This window comes from Haliotis rufescens, unplaced genomic scaffold (assembly GCF_023055435.1).
Source record: "Haliotis rufescens isolate VD_foot unplaced genomic scaffold, xgHalRufe1.0.p SCAF_15, whole genome shotgun sequence".
In the NCBI taxonomy this organism is placed as follows: domain Eukaryota; kingdom Metazoa; phylum Mollusca; class Gastropoda; order Lepetellida; family Haliotidae; genus Haliotis; species Haliotis rufescens.
The window spans coordinates 31134322-31152127 of NW_025963835.1; the positions used below are offsets into that span (position 1 = coordinate 31134322).

A 17806-nucleotide genomic window follows, 5' to 3' on the forward strand; every position below is an offset into this window, starting at 1 on the left:
ACGGGTTTAGAGGAATGTTTTTGTTTGCGGACAGCTAAATGTTTTCTAACAAATCTGTGTGGGGTTTATTATACGGTGTGGTATGACAGCCAGGGGGGTTTCTAATAGCTGTGATCGATGAAAACGATAGCCGTACAGTTGGAGCTTGCGGGATACTAATTTACAACGCCGGGTAAGCAAACGCCTGGTTCATTGATTGACAGGGAAGTAATTGCGTGTTGCTTGATGGCACGGTGCTAATTTCACCGGGCGTATTTCTCATTAAATTCATTATACACGTTCTGACGTGTTGTCGCAGTCGGTGATGTGAAGTCGGCGACATGAGGAGGGGAACGAAGGGTGGGGGAGAGCGGGACAGGGGTTGGTAGAGGGAGGGGTGAGGAGGTTTGGGCAGGGTGGTAGAGGGAGGGGTGTGGAGGTTTGGGGAGGTGGTAGAGGGAGGGGTATGGAGGTTTGGGGAGGGTGGTAGAGGGAGGGGTGTGGAGGTTTGGGGATGGTGGTAGAGGGAGGGGTGTGGAGGTTGGGGGAGGGTGGTAGAAGGAAGGGTGTGGAGGTTGGGGGAGGGTGGTAGAGGGAAGGGTGTCGAGGTTTGGGGAGGGTGGTAGAAGGAAGGGTGTGGAGGTTGGGGGAGGGTGGAAGAAGGAAGGGTGTCGAGGTTTGGGGAGGGTGGTAGAGGGAGGGGTGTGGAGGTTGGGGAGGGTGGTAGAGGGAGGGGTGTGGAGGTTTGGGGAGGGTGGTAGAGGGAGGGGTGTGGAGGTTAGGGGAGGGTGGTAGAGGGAGGGGTGTGGAGGTTTGGGGAGGGTGGTAGAGAGAGGGGTGTGGAGGTTGGGGGAGGGTGGTAGAGAGAGGGGTGTGGAGGTTGGGGGAGGGTGGTAGAAGGAAGGGTGTCGAGGTTTGGGGAGGGTGGTAGAGGGAGGGGTGTGGAGGTTGGGGAGGGTGGTAGAGGGAGGGGTGTGGAGGTTGGGGGAGGGTGGTAGAGGGAGGGGTGTGGAGGTTGGGGGAAGGTGGTAGAGGGAGGGGTGTGGAGGTTGGGGGAGGGTGGTAGAGAGAGGGGTGTGGAGGTTGGGGGAGGGTGGTAGAGGGAGGGGTGTGGAGGTTTGGGGAGGGTTGTAGAGAGAGGGATGTGGAGGTTGGGGGAGGTGGTAGAGGGAGGGGTGTGGAGGTTGGGGGAGGGTGGTAGAGGGAGGGGTGTGGAGGTTGGGGGAGGGTGGTAGAGGGAGGGGTGTGGAGGTTGGGGGAGGGTGGTAGAGGGAGGGGTGTGGAGGTTGGGGGAGGGTGGTAGAGGGAGGATCGTGGAGGTTGGGGGAGGGCTGGTAGAGGGAGGGGTGTGGAGGTTGGGGGAGGGTGGTAGAAGGAGGGGTGTGGGGGTTGGGGGAGGGTGGTAGAGGGAGGGGTGTGGGGGTTGGGGGAGGGTGGTAGAGGGTGGGGTGTGGAGTTTGGGGGAGGGTGGTAGAGGGAGGGATGTGGAGGTTGGGGGAGGTGGTAGAGGGAGGGGTGTGGATGTTGGGGGAGGTGGTAGAGGAAGGATCGTGGAGGCTGGGGAAGGGTGATAGAGGGAGGGGTGTGGGAGTTGGGGGAGGGTGGTACAGGGAGGGGTTTCGGGGTTGGGGGTGGTGGTAGAGGGAAGGGTGTGGAGGCTGGGGGAGGGTGGTAGAGAGAGGGGTGTGGGTTTTGGGGAGGTTGGGGTAGGGTGGTAGAGAGAGAGGTGTGTAGGTAAGGGGGTGGTGGTAGAGAGGGGTGTGGGTTTTGGGGAGGTTGGGTGAGGGATGTGGAGGCTGGGGAGGGGAAGGGGTGGGTGTAGAGGTTGGGGAGGTTGGGTGAGGGGTGTGGAGGTTGATGTAGGTGACTATTGACATCAATGAGAAACCTTCCTTCCGTTATTGCAACTGAAATATAACATACGGGGCACGGAAGCCTGACAATGAAAAGTTGCGTCCCTTGCTTGTACCAGGATCTGATGACCCCAGATCCCCACTGACTGGGATTCTTGGTTCGCAGCACCATGGCATTGCCTGCAGGGTGTTCATTGGTTGATTCAAATCGATAAACCGCCTGCACCCCATGTGTCTTCCCTTCCATATTAACCGCGAGTTGTCATGTGACTGAAATACTGTTGAAACCCAACTCTCTCTCCCCCGATTTGAAAATTTGAAATGTAAAAATATTGTTTCCAGTCCCATGTCCCGAACACTTGGTCAAATAAAGAATAAGTGGGTTTACTTGCATCAGCAACCTATCATCTATACAGCGACGAGAAAGCTACATAAAAATCTGCAAGCAGGTCAGTAAGGCAACTAGTACAGAATCACAGAGTTGTGGTCAAACTAGCATTGTATCACACGACAACGCCTCGTAAAAATCAATATGCTTGAGACACGTGAAGAACCGGAGTAGAATAGAACCCATGCTTGCTGTAAAAGTCGACTGTGCTTGTCGTAAGAGGCGACTAACGGGATCGGGTGGTCAGGCTCGCTGACTTGATTGATACATGTCATCGTATCCCAAGTGCGTAGATCGATGATCATGACAATCACTGGATTGTCTGGTCCAGATCCAGACTCGATTATTTACAGACCGCTGTCATATAGCTGGAATACTGCTGAGTGCGACGTTAAAAACAACAACAACAACAACAACAACAACAACAACAAAATTAAAAATTTATACTTATTGTAAGCGGCGACTAATGGTATAGAGTGGTCAAGCTCGATGACTAAGTTGGTGCATGTTATCGTATCCCAATTGCGTAGATATTTGCAGAGAGACGTCATATATCTAGATCATTTCTGAGTGCGGCGTTAAATAACAAACAAATCTTACCAAGCTGTATTTTACGAAAAACATCAACTGACAAATGACTGGAGAACGATTTTATATGTGATTCAAACACTATTTAGTAACGATGACGGTTTCGACAATCGTAATGTACAATGTACTCATTTTCGTTAAGATATTTCGAAATGAATAACATTTACAGCAAATCAAAACAAGGCCCGTGAAGATCCGGGGTAGAATAGGTCTTAAGCAACCCATGCTTGCAGTAAAAGGCGACTAGGCTTGTCGTAAGAAGCGACTAACGGGATCGGGTGGTCAGGCTCGCGCGCTGGTTGATGCAGGTCATCCATCCCAATTGCGTGGATCGATGCTCATGATATCAATCACTGGATTGTCTGGTCCAGACTCGATTATTTTACAGACTGCCGTCATATAGCTGGAATATTGCTGAGTGCGGCGTTAAACAATAAACAAACAAACAAATCAAAACAAAGAGAAAGCTATTGACTGAATACTATTGACTGCCGCACTCAGCAATATTACAGCTATATGACGGCGGTCTGTAAAATAATCGAGTCTGGACCAGACAATCCAGTGATTAATATCATGAGCATCGATCCACGCAATTGGGACTGATGACCTGACCACACGATCCCGTTAGTCGCCTTTTACGACAAGCATAGTCGCCTTTTAGGGCAAGCATGGGTTGCTGAAGACCTATTCTACCCCGGATCTTCACGGGTCTTAAAAATACTGAAACAGGTCGGTACGGTTCAGTTATTCCCTTGACACGTTCCGTCAAAACGTCAAACTCCGCAGTTAGTCCTTTTATAAAATCGTTCCTGTTGAAATGGGGGGCTAGGGTGGCCCAGTCGTCTAAGGCGACGCGATTCTCTGTGCAGAGTTACGCCCCTTGGGCACGCCTGAAACCTATGATTGTTGGTTTGAATCCCGGTTCACCCCGATTATGTTTCTAGGTTTGTCAGCACCATACCCGTGCTCGTTGGTTTCACCGAAGTGGTAAATGTCTGAGACCTGCATCACTTCGGGCTTTCCTCCCACATTAAGCTGACACGCCGTGATATAACTGGAATACTGTTAAAAGCTGCGTTAAACCAAACTCACTCACTCTCTCACTTTACTCACTATTGAAATGTTGGTCTGAGGGTAATGTTTTAGACATGGAAGTGCTCCATAAGAATCTTTCTCTACGTAAAACACCATTTTTTGAAAGCCTACTACCTTTGTTTAGTGCCCTTGACCGATATTTTCCGTCTTTCAAAGTAAGTTCATTTATCCCAGCTAACAATCCATGCATTGTGCTGAACTCTAAATTAAAAGAACGCTTTCAAACGTCAGCCGCATAAACGACCATATTTGTTTTATTGTCTTCGCATAAAAAAGCCAATGCACATATACCGTTTGTCGTTTTTAAAATAATATTTGACAGCGAGTTTTGCCATCTTAGCTTGTGAAAGATTCAGTGAATGATGTCTAACGCCGCAGTCAGTGCTGTTCCAGGCATAACACACCGGCTTGTAACTATTACAGCCGGCACCAAAGAAAGGAGCGACTGAAACCCGAGAAACGCTCCACACCATCATGAGTGAGTGAGTGAGTGAGTTTGGTTTAACGCCGCTTTAACATTATTTTAGTTATATCACGGCGTATCAGCTTAATGTGTGAAGAAAGCCCTAAGTGATGCAGGTCTCAGACGTTTACCACTTCGGTGAAACCCACCCACACCATCATGGCTCCACTACCAAGAAGGTAGACCCGTGAAGAATAGGCCTTCAGCAACCCATGCTTGCCGCAAAAGGCGACTATGCTTGTCGTAAAAGGCGACTAACGGGATCGGGTGGTCAGGCTCGCTAACTTGGTTGATGCATGTCATCGATCCCAATTACGTGGATCGATGCTCATGATGTCAATCACTGGATTGTCTGGTCCAGACTCGATTATTTTACAGACCGCCGTCATATAGCTGTAATATCGCTGAGTGTGGCGTTAAACAACAAACAAACAAACAAACCAAGAAGGTAAGGTGCTTTGTAGCATGACGAACCGAGGATAATTAACTATCCGATCTATTTGCCTGGTCCAGTTTCATATTAATATTTTTTAGTTTGTTTGTTATTTAACTCACCAATATTCCAGCTATATGACGCCTCTAACGTCAAGCATGGGTTCCTTAAGACTAATTCTAACCCGTGTCTTTACGGTGTTGAAATTCATTGCGTTTATATAACTGGATACAAATGAATAATTAACTGGAATCAATGTTTGATCGATTTGATAAGGTTTAACGTACTTCAGAGATGACAAGGCGCCATAGCAATTAGGTATACAAAATGCTTCGGTCGTATTGATCATGATAACCATTAGACTATTGGAAGCACCTGATAGTCTTCAGTTGTAGTGGATCCCATGGTGCATTGACGTCAAAACCCGAGATTCAACCCGAAGGAACTTTGGTCGACATTAAAGATTTAATGAAGTGTGGAGTCTGTTCCAGACATTAGGTTTGATGTAAGCATGGGAAAAGAAAACAGATACTTCTCCGAAATGGCTTGACGGGTTCAGTTTAAATTTTGTGTGGGGGTTTGTTATAAGAGGGTTCAAGTTTTTCTAGGCATCAACATTGGATTTGAATGTTACCTCCAGGTGACGGAGTTTGATTAACAAGAAAACAAACGATTAAACAATATTCTCCACACGTTAAAGAGCCACTCGTCTGAAACGAGGTGGGTGAGATGGTCACCATACGTTGTTCCTAGCTTATTCGAGACATCTTGATCAGTGAGTGAGTGAGTGAGTTGGGTTTAACGCCGCTTTTAACAGTATACCATTTATATCACAGCGTGTCAGCTTAATGTGGGAGGAAAGCCCGAAGTGATGCTGGTCTCAGACGTTTACCACTTCGGTGAAACCCACGAACACGGGTATGGTGCTGACAAACCTAGAAACATAATCGGGGCGAACCGGGATTCGAACCCACAATAATAGGTTTCTGACGTGCCCAAGGGACGCAACTCTGCACAGCGAATCGCGGCGCCTTAGACGACTGGGCCACCCGTGCCTCCCATCTTGATCAGAAATTAAAAATGGCCGCCAGCTACCATAATGGAAAATATATGATACTACATTATTCTCCTTAAATATATCATCAGAAACCACTTGACAAATGAAGCCGAGACTCCACATGCTTGTTCCCACCACAGAAGACACGTAAATTTGCTCAAGAAGTTCGAGTCTGATTTTCAATATGGCCGCCATGCTAGCCATATTGAAAGCGTTATTAATGGCCGTTACTCTTTCAAAGTATGTTCAAAATGTAATGAAATTTGATACGATAGTACTTAGTTGTGGAGCTCTTCATGCATGTTCTTTGGGATATTTTAAATTTTGACCTTGCTTTGACCTTTACACTTCAATCATACTGAAATCTGAAACTTCTTATGGCCATTAGTCGGCCATTTGTGTCCAAAATGTAATGAAATTGGGTATTTATGTAGTTGGTAGTGAATCTCAACAAATAAGCTCCGTTGGTTTTCGATATTTTGAATATTGACCGTATTTCTATCTGTGCTTTTGGACTATGCTCTTAATTCTCTTAAATACATTTCTTTCTTTAGCAAATATCGTCGTTTATTAAGATTATTTGTATTTGTCCAGTGGTTTCTGAAGAGAAGATGCTCACGACGCATGACGCAAGACGCACGTCGGACATAGAGACAGAATATTGTCTTAAGACAAACACCATTTACACAACACATTTCAGGAAAGTCAACTTCTCCAGCGAACTATTTATAAAACCTGAGGCAAAATTATTGTTTTCCAGTCCCCTTTCCCTATTTGGGGAGTTTGAACCAGAGAGACAAGGTAACTTGAACCCGACACATGTAATCACATATGTTCGATGAAAAGAAATACATGAGTGAATGAGTTTATGTCACAGTCATCACTAACCCGTCCAGCAAACAGTCGAGAGTCGTGACAATGAGTGAGTGAGTTAATGAGTTTGGTTTTACGCAGCTTTTAGCAATATTCCAGCAATATCACGGTGGGGGACACCAGAAATGGGCTTTCAGATTGTACCCATGTCGGGAATCGAACCCGGGTCTTCGGCGGCGTGACGAGCGAACGTTTTAACCACTGGGCTACCCGACCTCCCTCGTTGCAATGAAAACCAATGATTGATATCATGAACACAGCTCCGCGCCAGGTCACAACAAACCCAGAGCCCATAGGGACCACAGCATACTCAATTTAGTACGGTCGTAACTGAGACGATAGGCTGCACACAAAAATTGAATGTTTCTCGGGCGCATTTTTCTCGAAAGTGACCAGGGAAGTAGGGGATTTTTAATTTTCAGTTGTCAACAGAGCATGCTTCATATACCTCCTGACATTTGAAAACAAAAATCTTTTATTGGCAGCATAAATGACAGACGCGCATGACTTAAACTAATGCACCGATGCCATGGAAAAAAGTCCTTTTTCAGCCTTAGACATGCGAGGGGTACGGGTGGTCTATTCTGTCCAGGACTCCCACGTGTTACAATGCCACTTTGAGGTACTGGTGGCTTCAGAGTTGCGTCCCTTAGCAATGCAAGGATCAGCTGATTGTTGTTTTACAGTATGATCTGTGTCTCTTTTGCTTTCACTGAATGCCGCCAACCCGAGATACAGTTGTGTTATACACTGTTTAAAGCAGCGTAAAACCCAACTCACTCATTCACTCACTTCAACACGATGAAATTGAATTATAAATATTTGACATTAAATAATTGCACTTACGCTATCTTGCAACATTGATCGTGTGGACCCTCAACGTCATATAAACGAGGACCCAGATTCAAACATTGACAAAAAATAATGAATGTCACAGGAGTGATTGTGTTGGGTGAAGGCCACTTGGAACAGTGGACTGTTAAACCCGGCGTTAAATTCAACTCACTCACCAACTTTGGTGAACCAACGACCACGGATATGGCGCTGACAAGCTTCGAAACATTATCATGACCCATGAAGATCCGGATAGAAGAGATCTTCAGCAACCCATGCTTGCCATAATAGGCGACTATGCTTGCCGTAAAAGGCGACTAACGGGATCGGGTGGTCAGGCTCGCTGACTTGGTTGATGCATGTCATCAATCCCAATTACGTGGATCGATGCTCATGATATTAATCACTGCATTGTCTGGTCCAGACTCGATTATTTACAGACCGCCGTCAAATAGCTGGAATATTGCTGAGTGCGGCGTTAAACAACAAACCAACAAACCACTATCATGGGTTTCTGCCCTCTGGAACTCTGCACAGCGAACTGCGATGTCTCAGACGTCTCAGACGGCCAATCATGGTCCCGGACGCCAACCATGGTCCCGGACGCCAATCATGATCCCGGACGCCTACCATGATCCCGGACGCCAATCATGGTCCCGGACGCCAATCATGATCCCGGACGCCAATCATGATCCCGGACGCCAACTATGGTCCCGGACGCCAATCATGGTCCCGGACGCCAACCATGATCCCGGACGCCAATCATGATCCCGGACGCCAACCATGGTCCCGGACGCCAATCATGGTCCAGGACGCCAACCATGGTCCAGGACGCCAACCATGGTCCCGGACGCCAACCATGGTCCAGGACGCCAATCATGGTCCAGGACGCCAACCATGGTCCAGGATGCCAACCATGGTCCCGGAAACCAACCATGGTTCCGGACGCCAACCATGGTCCCGGACGCCAACCATGATCCCGAACGCCTACCATGTTCCAGGACGCCAATCATGGTCCCGGACGCCAATCATGGTCCCGGACGCCAATCATGACCCCGGACGCCAACCATAATCCCGGACGCCAATCATGGTCCCGGACGCCAATCATGGTCCCGGACGCCAACCATGATCCCGGACTCCAACCATGGTCCCGGACGCCAATCATGATCCCGGACGCCAACCGTGGTCCCGGACGCCAACCATGATCCCGGACGCCAATCATGGTCCCGGACGCCAACCATGGTCCCGGACGCCAATCATGGTCCCGGACGCCAACCATGATCCCGGACGCCAACCATGATCCCCGACGCCAACCATGATCCCGGACGCCAACCATGATCCCGGACGCCAATCATGATCCCGGACGCCAACCATGATCCCGGACGCCTACCATGATACCGGACGCCTACCATGATCCCGGACGCCAACCATGGTCCCGGACGCCAATCATGGTCCCGGACGCCTACCATGGTCCCGGACGCCAATCATGGTCCCGGACGCCAACCATGGGCCAGGACGCCTACCATGATCCCGGACGCCAACCATGGTCCCGGACGCCAATCATGGTCGCGGACGCCAACCATGACCCCGGACGCCTACCATGATCCCGGACGCCAATCATGATCCCGGACGCCAACCATGGTCCCGGACGCCTACCATGGTCCCGGACGCCAATCATGGTCCCGGACGCCAACCATGATCCCGGACGCCTACCATGGTCCCGGACGCCAATCATGGTCCCGGACGCCAACCATGGTCCCGGACGCCTACCATGATCCCGGACGCCAATCATGACCCCGGACGCCAATCATGACCCCGGACGCCAATCATGACCCCGGACGCCAATCATGGTCCCGGACGCCAACCATGGTCCCGGACGCCAATCATGGTCCAGGACGCCAATCATGGTCGCGGACGCCAACCATGATCCCGGACGCCTACCATGATCCCGGACGCCAATCATGATCCCGGACGCCAATCATGATCCCGGACGCCAACCATGGTCCCGGACGCCAATCATGGTCCCGGACGCCAACCATGGTCCAGGACGCCAACCATGGTCCAGGACGCCAATCATGGTCCAGGACGCCAATCATGGTCCAGGACGCCAATCATGATCCCGGACGCCAACCATGGTCCCGGACACCAATCATGGTCCAGGACGCCAACCATGGTCCAGAACGCCAACCATGGTCCCGGACGCCAATCATGGTCCCGGACGCCAACAATGGTCCCGGACGCCAATCATGGTCCCGGACGCCAACCATGATCCCGGACGCCAATCATGATCCCGGACGCCAACCATGGTCCCGGACGCCAACCATGATCCCGGACGCCTACCATGTTCCAGGACGCCAATCATGGTCCAGGACGCCAATCATGGTCCCGGACGCCAATCATGACCCCGGACGCCAACCATGGTCCAGGACGCCAATCATGACCCCGGACGCCAACCATGGCCCCGGACTTCAAAGAAGGATATCATCTAACAGATAGAAATCCAACAATCAAACAACTGTTAGCCAAAAGCTTTTATTATCAATTAAATTGAATAATGCATAAACTGAATATTTTGATGTTTTAAAGTGAAACTAAGTACAATGGTATATAGAGGCTGTAACATTAACGACTCACTACGTGTCAATAAGTGTTGGAATTTGCTCTGAATCGGTGTCTGAAGTAAGTTAACTACCATTTACATGTATATTTTCTTTTGTTTGGATTGCACAAGAAAATTGTACATTCAAGTGTTTATGGGAATATTAAAGCAGCGAGTGAAATATATATTTGCACAAAACTGGTACGAAACTGTTTCATCTTCGCATTATCTTAGCAATTATAGTAAACTAAAGACACATCTTCAACAGGACGTGTATTTATCTGTCTTACCAGACAAGTCATTCATAAGATCTTTTTGTAAATTTAGTATATGTCGTAAATCGAAAGATATTGATGCTGTTAACAGTGTTTGTACCTATTGTGACAGGTGAAATTAAAGATGAATTCCATGTGTTATTTAAGTGTAACAAATATTCCAAGTTAAGATCTACATATCTTCCTTTCTTGATTAATGACTATAAATCTTAATTGTTACTAATAAATGTTATCAACTAACAAAATAAACATGTTATCTTTTCAGTGGCTACTTATATAACACATGCGTTAGTATCAATTTACGTTAGGCCATATGGCCATAATACTGAGTGAGTGAGTATGGTTTTACGCCGCTTTTAGCAATATTCCAGCAATATCACGGCGGGGGACACCAATATGGGCTTCACACATTGTACCCATGTCGGGAATCGATCCCGGGTCTTCCGCGTGACGAGCGAACGCTTTAACCACTAGGCTACCCGACCGCCCTCCATAATACTGAACAAACCTGTCTGTCTGTCTGTCGGAATTTGCTCGTGTCAGCACGTGACCTCACTGATCCTGCTTTTATATGTGACCCGTCAACTCTATAGAAAAACCAGTGTCGATTTTCCAACGAAATATATTCCATGGACATAACAGGGAAAAGAAGCGATGAAAAAGTACATAAATGCATCACTAAAAATCATGAATGACACCAGGTGTTCAATGAAGCCACAGGGGGGACGGGTAGCCCAGTCGTCTAAGGCGCCGCGATTCGCTGTGCACAGTTGCGTCCTTTGGCCACGCCAGAAACCTATGATTGTGGGTTCGAATCCCGGTTCGCCCCGATTATGTTTCTAGGTTTGTCAGCACCATACCCGTGCTCGTGGGTTTCACCGAAGTGGTTAACGTCTGAGACTCGCATCACTTCAGGCTTTCCTCCCACATTAAGCTGACACGCTGTGTTATAACTGGAATACTGTTAAAAGTGGCGTTAAACCCAACTCACTCACTCACTCACTCACTCACTCACTCACTCAATGAAGCCACAACAAACAGTATGCCATTGTATCTACAAGGGTCGACATTTAAATATTTTGGGGATGAAAAGGCTCTCGTAATACACATTTATGATATGTTCAATACAAAACATACTCGGATAATCATCTTTTTGAAGCCAACTTGTTATGAATTTAAAATGTCAACAATGACAGTCTTTCAAACATGTTATGTATAACAGTGAATACCGAGAACTAGAAACAACACTGCATTCAGTAAATGTAAAGTGAGTGAGTGAGTTGGGTTTAACGCCGCTTTTAACAGTATTCCAGTTATATCACAGCGTGTCAGCTTAATGTGGGAGGAAAGCCCGAAGTGATGCAGGTCTAAGACGTTTACCACTTCGTTGAAACCCACGAGCACGGGTATGGTACTGACAAACCTAGAAACATAATTGGGGCGAACCGGGATTCGAAACCACAATCATAGGTTTCTGGCGTACCCAAGGGACGCAACTCTGCACAGCGAATCGCGGCGGGCTTTCCTCCCACAATAAGCTGACACGCCGTGATATAACTGGAATACTGTTAAAAGCGGCGTTAAACCCAACTCACTCATTCTCTCTCCCCTCATACCAGGACACATGAACAGTTTTATACATGATTTTGATTGCATTTACAGAAGTACGTTCTACATTCTGATTGGACAATATAAGCAATGAATATTATACAATATGAATTGAATGGACATGAATAAATGGACTTTACTGCCCGTCTATCTACTTAGCCCGTCTGTCTAAGGTAGCCGAGAGTCACAAAAATAGAATTTCGTTAGTGTCTTTAAAACAAAAATACTTTGACTATTCATAAGTAAGCATTTTAATCTTTTTATGTTTGGTTTTGCAACCATAAGGAGATGACATAAATTGTACTGATAGGTTATAATGAAAAGGTTTGAATATAAATTATTCTTCCAAACATTTGAAGTGATATAATCTCGAAACAATTTTCATGATTAAAACATATGTCACGGAACGTTCAGTCACCATTTTGCACACCGTGTTACATGGTAGTTCTACCGTAGACGATGTGGCAGTTGATAGTGGAGTCCTATACTGTTCACAAGACAGTACCTTGTGACCAACCTCACTGTTACAAGTGTATTGTAAGTCAGCGAGGAGAGTGAGTAAGTGTGTTTGGTTTTACGCCGCTTTTAGCAATATTCCAGCAATATCACGGCAGGGGTCACCAGAAATGGGCTTCACACATTGTACCCATGTCGAGAGTCGAAACTGGGTCTTCGGCGTGACGAGCGAACGCTTTAACCACTAGTGAGTGAGTATGGTTTTACGCCGCTTTAAGCAATATTCCAGCAATATCACGTCGGGGGACACCAGAAATGGGCTTCACACATTGTACCCATGTCGGGATTCGAACCCGGGTCTTCGGCGTGACGAGCGAACGCTTTAACCACTAGGCAACCCGACCGCCCCGTCAGTGAGGAGAACAGCCACATCCTTGGATCGAGGTTGTCCGAACAGCTGCATGATCAGTGACTAATGGACAAAGTAGCTGTATGACAATATGGTACAAAGCAAAATAGAATTGAAATGAATAATTATTGTTACTGATGCGTCAAGGTTGGAAATGTGCTCCCCATTTCTACCTTACAAGTTTTGCTTGTAACCCTGATCAAACCTCCATCAAGCTAGAGCCGCGCGGTGCTATGATATAAATGATTTCATTGGATTTATAAAAAAGGACAAGATCAGGTTTGTTGGCCTGGATACGTCTGAAGCTGTAAATTGGCCTATTCCAAAGAATTTTGAATTTATCATTTATAGAAGAGAAGAGTGTGCGTACAGTCATAGGTTCTTACAGAGGCTATATTCGCTCAAAGTGAAATGCGGCTTCGTCCTTGTTAGTCCAGGAATCCGGCGCTTCATCCTTGGTGACATCAGAGAGTTGGCAGGTAGGATTTCCTCTTTTTTCCTTCCAATAGTCCACAGATCGACACAAATATGTCGTTTCATTGAGACATGTCTGTAAACATTGTTCCACCGTCATACCTATTAGGATTTGTTTGTTATGACCTGTCAGGTAATAGTGGTCATAGCGCTTGAAGATAGAAGACCAAGCCTGCCCTGTAATAAAGCAAGGTCACCTGTTAGTCATGTCAGATATACATACCAAGAACAAAACAAAAGGACGCACGGGCGGGCGGACAGCTGGAAGAGATAACATCAACAAATGGAAGAGCGGCACTTTGTGTTAAGGGAGAACGAAGTATACACAAAAAGGTGATGTACTGACGATGTGGTGACGGAGGAACTAGTGTATACAAACATGTGACGTACTGACGATGTGGTGATGGAGGAACTAGTGTATACAAACATGTGACGTACTGACGATGTGGTGATGGAGGAACTAGTGTATACAAACATGTGACGTACTGACGATGTGGTGATGGAGGAACTAGTGTATACAAACCTGTGACGTACTGACGATGTGGTGATGGAGGAACTAGTGTATACAAACCTGTGACGAACTGACGATGTAGTGCTGGAGGAACCATTGTATATAAACCTGTGACGTACTGACGATGTAGTGCTGGAGGAACCATTGTATATAAACCTGTGACGTAAGGATGATGTAGTGCTGGAGGAACCATTGTATATAAACCTGTGACGTACTGACGATGTGGTGATGGAGGAACCATTGTATATAAACTTGTGACGTACTGACGATGTGGTGATGGAGGAACTGGTGTATACAAACACGTGAAGTACTGACGATATGGTGATGGAGGAACTAGTGTATACAAACATGTGACGTACTGACGATGTGGTGATGGAGGAACTAGTGTATACAAACACGTGACGTACTGACGATGTGGTGATGGAGGAACTAGTGTATACAAACACGTGACGTACTGACGATGTGGTGATGGAGGAACTGGTGTATACAAACACGTGAAGTACTGACGATATGGTGATGGAGGAACTAGTGTATACAAACATGTGACGTACTGACGATGTGGTGATGGAGGAACTAGTGTATACAAACACGTGACGTACTGACGATGTGGTGATGGAGGAACTAGTGTATACAAACACGTGACGTACTGACGATGTAGTGATGGAGGAACTAGTGTATACAAACACGTGACGTTCTGACGATGTAGTGATGGAGGAACGTTAACAACCCTGTGACGTACTGAATCCCAACGTGTTGCTGGATGTAAGCTTCCTGTGGACAGTAGAAAGGGGAAAGTCAACGGCTCGACAATGGAGCAACGTTAACGCACAATGTGTAAGCTTAAATGGACATTTGGTCCAGGTGAGCTTTGAAAGGGGGTATCGACGGCATGCTCGTCAGATTAATCTGATTGAAGTTGTTGAAATCTATTTAACTAAGTTTTAGTTTATCGTTCAGTGTGTGAGTGAATGAGTTGGGTTTAACGCCGCTTTTAACAGTATTCCAGTCATATCACGGCGTGTCAGCTTAATGTGGGAGGAAAGCCCGAAGTGATGCAGGTCTCAGACGTTTACCACTTCGGTGAAACCCACGAGCACGGGTATGGTGCTGACAAACAGTTTATCGTTCAGTATCACGTGAACATCACACTACCACTTACAGATTTGAACAGCGGTGGATCCGTTTTAAGACAAGGTGCTAAATATCGAATGTTACGGAGATGCTGAAACGAATCATCAATTACAGTGTTATCAATATTTCGGAGATACATTACAGTTTAGTGGTTTCGCAAAGCTTTATTAGAGTGCTTATCACTTTACCTGGTATCCCTTCCACTTCTAGTTCAAAGGGAGGAACTGTCCCTTCTTCTCCTCTGGTAGTGGTCGACACAAAGGGAGGAACTGTCCCTTCTTCTTCTCTGGTAGTGGTCGACACAAAGGGAGGAACTGTCCCTTCTTCTTCTCTGGTAGTGGTCGACACAAAGGGAGGAACTGTCCCTTCTTCTCCTCTGGTAGTGGTCGACACAAAGGGACGAACTGTCCCTTCTTCTTCTCTGGTAGTGGTCGACACAAAGGGAGGAACAGTCCCTTCTTCTTCTCTGGTAGTGGTCGACACAGAGGGAGGAACTGTCCCTTCTTCTCCTCTGGTAGTGGTCGACACAAAGGGAGGAACTGTCCCTTCTTCTCTGGTAGTGGTCGACACCAAGGGAGGAACTGTCCCTTCTTCTTCTCTGGTAGTGGTCGACACAGAGGGAGGAACTGTTCCTTCTTCTCCTCTGGTAGTGGTCGACACAGAGGGAGGAACTGTACCTTCTTCTCCTCTGGTAGTGGTCGACACAGAGGGAGGAACTGTTCCTTCTTCTCCTCTGGTAGTGGTCGACACAGAGGGAGGAACTGTACCTTCTTCTCCTCTGGTAGTGGTGGGTACAGAGCTTCCCTCTGTAACCGTGTCCTCGGCTGTCAACCCTGGAAGCCAAGAACGGAAAGATTTGTGTACATTCTGGCATGCTATTTCAAGAAATCTGCATATTATTTGACGTTGTTGTCCACAAATCAATCCAGTGTTAGTTATAGTAAATACCACGTGTATCAAGTGTTGAGCTTAAGAGATTTAAACAAAATCCCTCGTGCCTTATTTACTGTTCGGAATATCTTCTCCTCTCCCGACAGTGTAAACAATTTGGCACAGCAACACAATAAAATCCTTCATGACATGTAGGATCCTTGAGATGGATTTCAGCTAGTATATTCTCAGCAAATGACGAAGCTTGGATAGCCTCTTGTTTAGTTCTTTGTAAATGTGAACGACTAACCCAGCCTTAGGCACAGATATCCTTGATGACCACGAACAGGTACATGCATCTCTGGTGGCTGACACATGCGCACCCGGCCAGACTGCTGAAGAGAAACCTCTCTTTAAACGACTGTGGAGGCAGTACGTGAGTGATTTCATGTTCGGTGAACCCTGCATTTGACTACACACATTAAGTATCTTAAATATTTATCCGAAAGACGAGGATACTTATATTTTTTAAGAGGCCTTTGAGAACTTAACATTATTCGCAAAATTATTGATTTGATTGTTTGTTTGTTTGTTTAACACCGCAATCAACAATATGGCGGCGGTCTAACTGAGCCTGGATCAGACAAAATCCAGTGGTTGACATCATCAGCATCAATCGACGAAACTTGGATATGACGACATGCACCGTTAGTCGCCTCTTAGGACAGGCAGGGGCTGCTTATGAGAATGTCCAGTTGGATTGGTCTTAAGACTGTATCATATTTTGCTGACCAATTTTTCAAGGTGTCTTGCATCAGTTTGCCCTTGCATAGGTGTACTCACTTCCTCTGCAGACAGTTCAATGTAGACGGTCTCGTCATCAGGTGTCACGGCTTCAGGGGAGTCTGTCTCAGTCACCTTGTTGAGCTCACACACCGCAGGGGTTGTCTTCCAGCGCCAGTTCACAGAGACACAGTTGGGTGTGTACAGACACAGCTTGTAACACCGGTCCCGGGCAGCCACCGTCCAGCTACTGACCACATGGGCAGGTGCAACAGCCAGGCCAGGGACACTTCTAGCCCCTTCGGTCAGAACAGCTCCGGCCAACATGACAGTGGTCATTAGAGAGGCTGCGTATGCCAACATTGCTGTAGCCAGTAGAGAGGCGGTGTGTGCGTCTTTCCCTCTTTGTATACAGCCTGCCTCAAGACAGATGAACTGTCCAGAACATTTTATCTATAACTGACATGTTAATAATGCATCTAAATTTGAGCTTGTTTGATATTTCCCGTCAATGAATCAATGAACTACACACAGGTCATTATTCCTTGTAGACTTGCCAATTAAATTTATCTACTGATGCATGACAGCCATCCCCCCTATTTTAGATACTGCAAGTATGGATTTTTTGTATGTAACTTGCAATTCGTTACTTGGAAAATATTCTCATTTCTTCAATTACATTCTTAAAAAAAAGAAACGCACAGGTAGTAGGTGAGGTGAGGTGAGGTGAGGTGAGGTGAGGTGAGGTGAGGTGAAATTGGGTTTAACGTCGCGTCCAAGATTATTGCACTTATATAGCGATGTGCATGCATGAGTGTGTGTGTGTGGCTGCTTGTACTAGTCCGGACTGATGCCGATTTATAGTGCTAGCCCACTGAGATACCATGCTGCAGTTTAACATGAATACCCCACTCAGACACAGTATACTGACTCCGAGCCGACCAGTCCTTGTTTTAGCCCCTTAATGCCGAGCCCCAAACCGGGTAACAACAAGTACCATCTTTTAACGTCTATTGGTATGACGCGGCCGGGGATCGAACCCCGGACCTTCCGCTCTCCGGGCGGATGCTCTACCTCTAGATCACGGAGGCGGTCCACAGGTAGTATGTAGGAACCTGACTACACAA

At 47.0% G+C, this 17806-nt stretch overlaps 2 protein-coding genes across 2 annotated transcripts; both read right to left on the minus strand.

The window, feature by feature from the left end:
- Window positions 1-242: 242 nt before the first annotated feature.
- Window positions 243-1856, minus strand: LOC125379961 (extensin-like). The gene has a single exon (XM_048395880.1). It carries the CDS (start codon window positions 1854-1856, stop codon window positions 243-245), a length of 1614 nt encoding a protein of 537 aa, XP_048251837.1.
- An 11445-nt stretch (window positions 1857-13301) lies between these two features.
- LOC125379962 (mucin-2-like) lies at window positions 13302-17111 on the minus strand. Its single transcript, XM_048395881.1, has 4 exons — window positions 16740-17111; window positions 16207-16291; window positions 15215-15859; window positions 13302-13561 (listed from the first exon to the last, which is right to left on the minus strand). The coding sequence occupies exons 1-4, from the start codon at window positions 17040-17042 to the stop codon at window positions 13302-13304; spliced, it is 1293 nt and encodes a 430-aa protein (XP_048251838.1). The 5' UTR covers window positions 17043-17111.
- Window positions 17112-17806: the final 695 nt, after the last annotated feature.

Bases quoted from the DNA above. Each gene is read 5' to 3' on its own strand.
- LOC125379961 (XM_048395880.1), bottom strand. From the start codon at position 1,856: ATGTCAATAGTCACCTACATCAACCTCCACACCCCTCACCCAACCTCC.
- LOC125379962 (XM_048395881.1), bottom strand. From the start codon at position 17,042: ATGTTGGCATACGCAGCCTCTCTAATGACCACTGTCATGTTGGCCGGA. The intron at 16,292-16,739 runs GTGAGTACACCT...GTTTCTCTTCAG, and splicing joins TTGAACTGTCTGCAGAGGAA to CAGTCTGGCCGGGTGCGCAT. The intron at 13,562-15,214 runs GTAAAGTGATAA...GCTTTATTACAG, and splicing joins AGAAGTGGAAGGGATACCAG to GGCAGGCTTGGTCTTCTATC.